Source organism: Propithecus coquereli, unplaced genomic scaffold (assembly GCF_000956105.1).
Source record: "Propithecus coquereli isolate 6110/MARCELLA unplaced genomic scaffold, Pcoq_1.0 Scaffold281, whole genome shotgun sequence".
Taxonomy (NCBI): Eukaryota; Metazoa; Chordata; class Mammalia; order Primates; family Indriidae; genus Propithecus; species Propithecus coquereli.
Genome location: NW_012148408.1, coordinates 1,675,662 through 1,676,934, shown reverse-complemented (window position 1 = coordinate 1,676,934; position 1,273 = coordinate 1,675,662). Strand labels below are relative to the sequence as shown.

Here is a 1,273-nt window from a genome sequence, read left to right as displayed (position 1 = left end):
TCCGCCCGCCTCGGCCTCCCAGAGTGCTAGGATTACAGGTGTGAGCCACTGCGCCCAGCCAGATAATTGTCTTTTAAGTGTAAGAAAGTAAGGGGAAAACTTCCCAGTTGTGAACATTTTAGGTCTGAACACTGGGAAGGGAAGGTAGCCGTGCATTGTACTCTCTGTCTCTTAAGTGTGAGTTGATCCAACTTACCAACTGGTATAGACTAAAATATTTTATAAAGTAAGTTACAGTAATTACCTGTTGCAGTGCTATTTGTGTGTGTATTTTGTGACTCAGAACACAATGGCATTTCTTTCTAAATTTTAAAAGTTGCTTTTACCTTAAATTTCCTACTAGATACTCACTACATAATTTATTTCCTTTCCAGAATGGTGAGATTCTGGAGAATTGATGAGGATTATCCAATACAAGTTGCACCTTTGAGCAATGGTCTTTGTTGTGCCTTTTCTACTGATGGCAGTGTTTTAGCTGCTGGGTAATGTATTTTTCTCTTTTCTCTAAGGGATAGTTAGGGGAGTTTAAGGTGGCTTTTAGGTAAAGCAGCCAGTAATTTATTGTCAGTAATTCACCAATAAGTGCTCTTTATAATATTATTTCCTTATCATAGGGTATATCATTGGTTTGTTCTCTTTAGTTAAGTTTTAATGTGAAGTTAGTGACTCTAATACACAGCCTTGGATGATAATTATTTGAGCTGTAGGGATGTCGAAATACACGTGCTTGAGTAACTAAGCTTATGCTTCGTTTCTGTTTAGGACACATGATGGAAGTGTGTATTTTTGGGCCACTCCAAGGCAAGTCCCAAGCCTTCAACATTTATGTCGCCTGTCAATCCGAAGAGTGATGCCCACCCAAGAAGTCCAGGAGCTGCCGATTCCTTCCAAAGTTTTGGAGTTTCTCTCCTATCGTATTTAGAAGACTCTGCCTTCCCTCCTTTTAATAGTAGGGACTGACAGAATACACTTTACACAAACCTCAAGCTTTACTGACTTCAACTGTCTGTTTTTAAAGATTTAGAAGATTTATTTAATTTGATACGTTCTTGTGCTGCATTTTAATCAGTTGAGCTTTTAAAATATTTATAGACTAAGGATGATAGAAATATTTCTGAACATATCAAATGTAAAATTTTTTAAGTTCTAACTGTGAAAACATATACATACATGTATATATTTAGATATAAGCTGCTATATGTTGAATAGACCCTTTTGCTTTTCTAATTGTTAGTTCTGACATGTGTATATTGCTTCAATAGAGCCACAATAT

At 36.5% G+C, this 1,273-nt stretch overlaps 1 protein-coding gene across 4 annotated transcripts in view; it reads left to right on the top strand.

Moving 5' to 3' along the window:
* Positions 1–1,207, top strand: part of WSB1 (WD repeat and SOCS box containing 1) — a 6,187-nt gene extending 4,980 nt beyond the window's left edge. For all 4 annotated transcript variants that reach the window (XM_012648313.1, XM_012648316.1, XM_012648315.1 and 1 more), the window contains 2 exons: positions 375–482; positions 763–1,207. In XM_012648313.1, coding sequence (XP_012503767.1) covers positions 375–482; positions 763–922 — 268 coding nt within the window. In that variant the 3' untranslated portion in view covers positions 923–1,207. The remainder of the gene's footprint in view (positions 1–374; positions 483–762) is intronic.
* Positions 1,208–1,273: the final 66 nt, after the last annotated feature.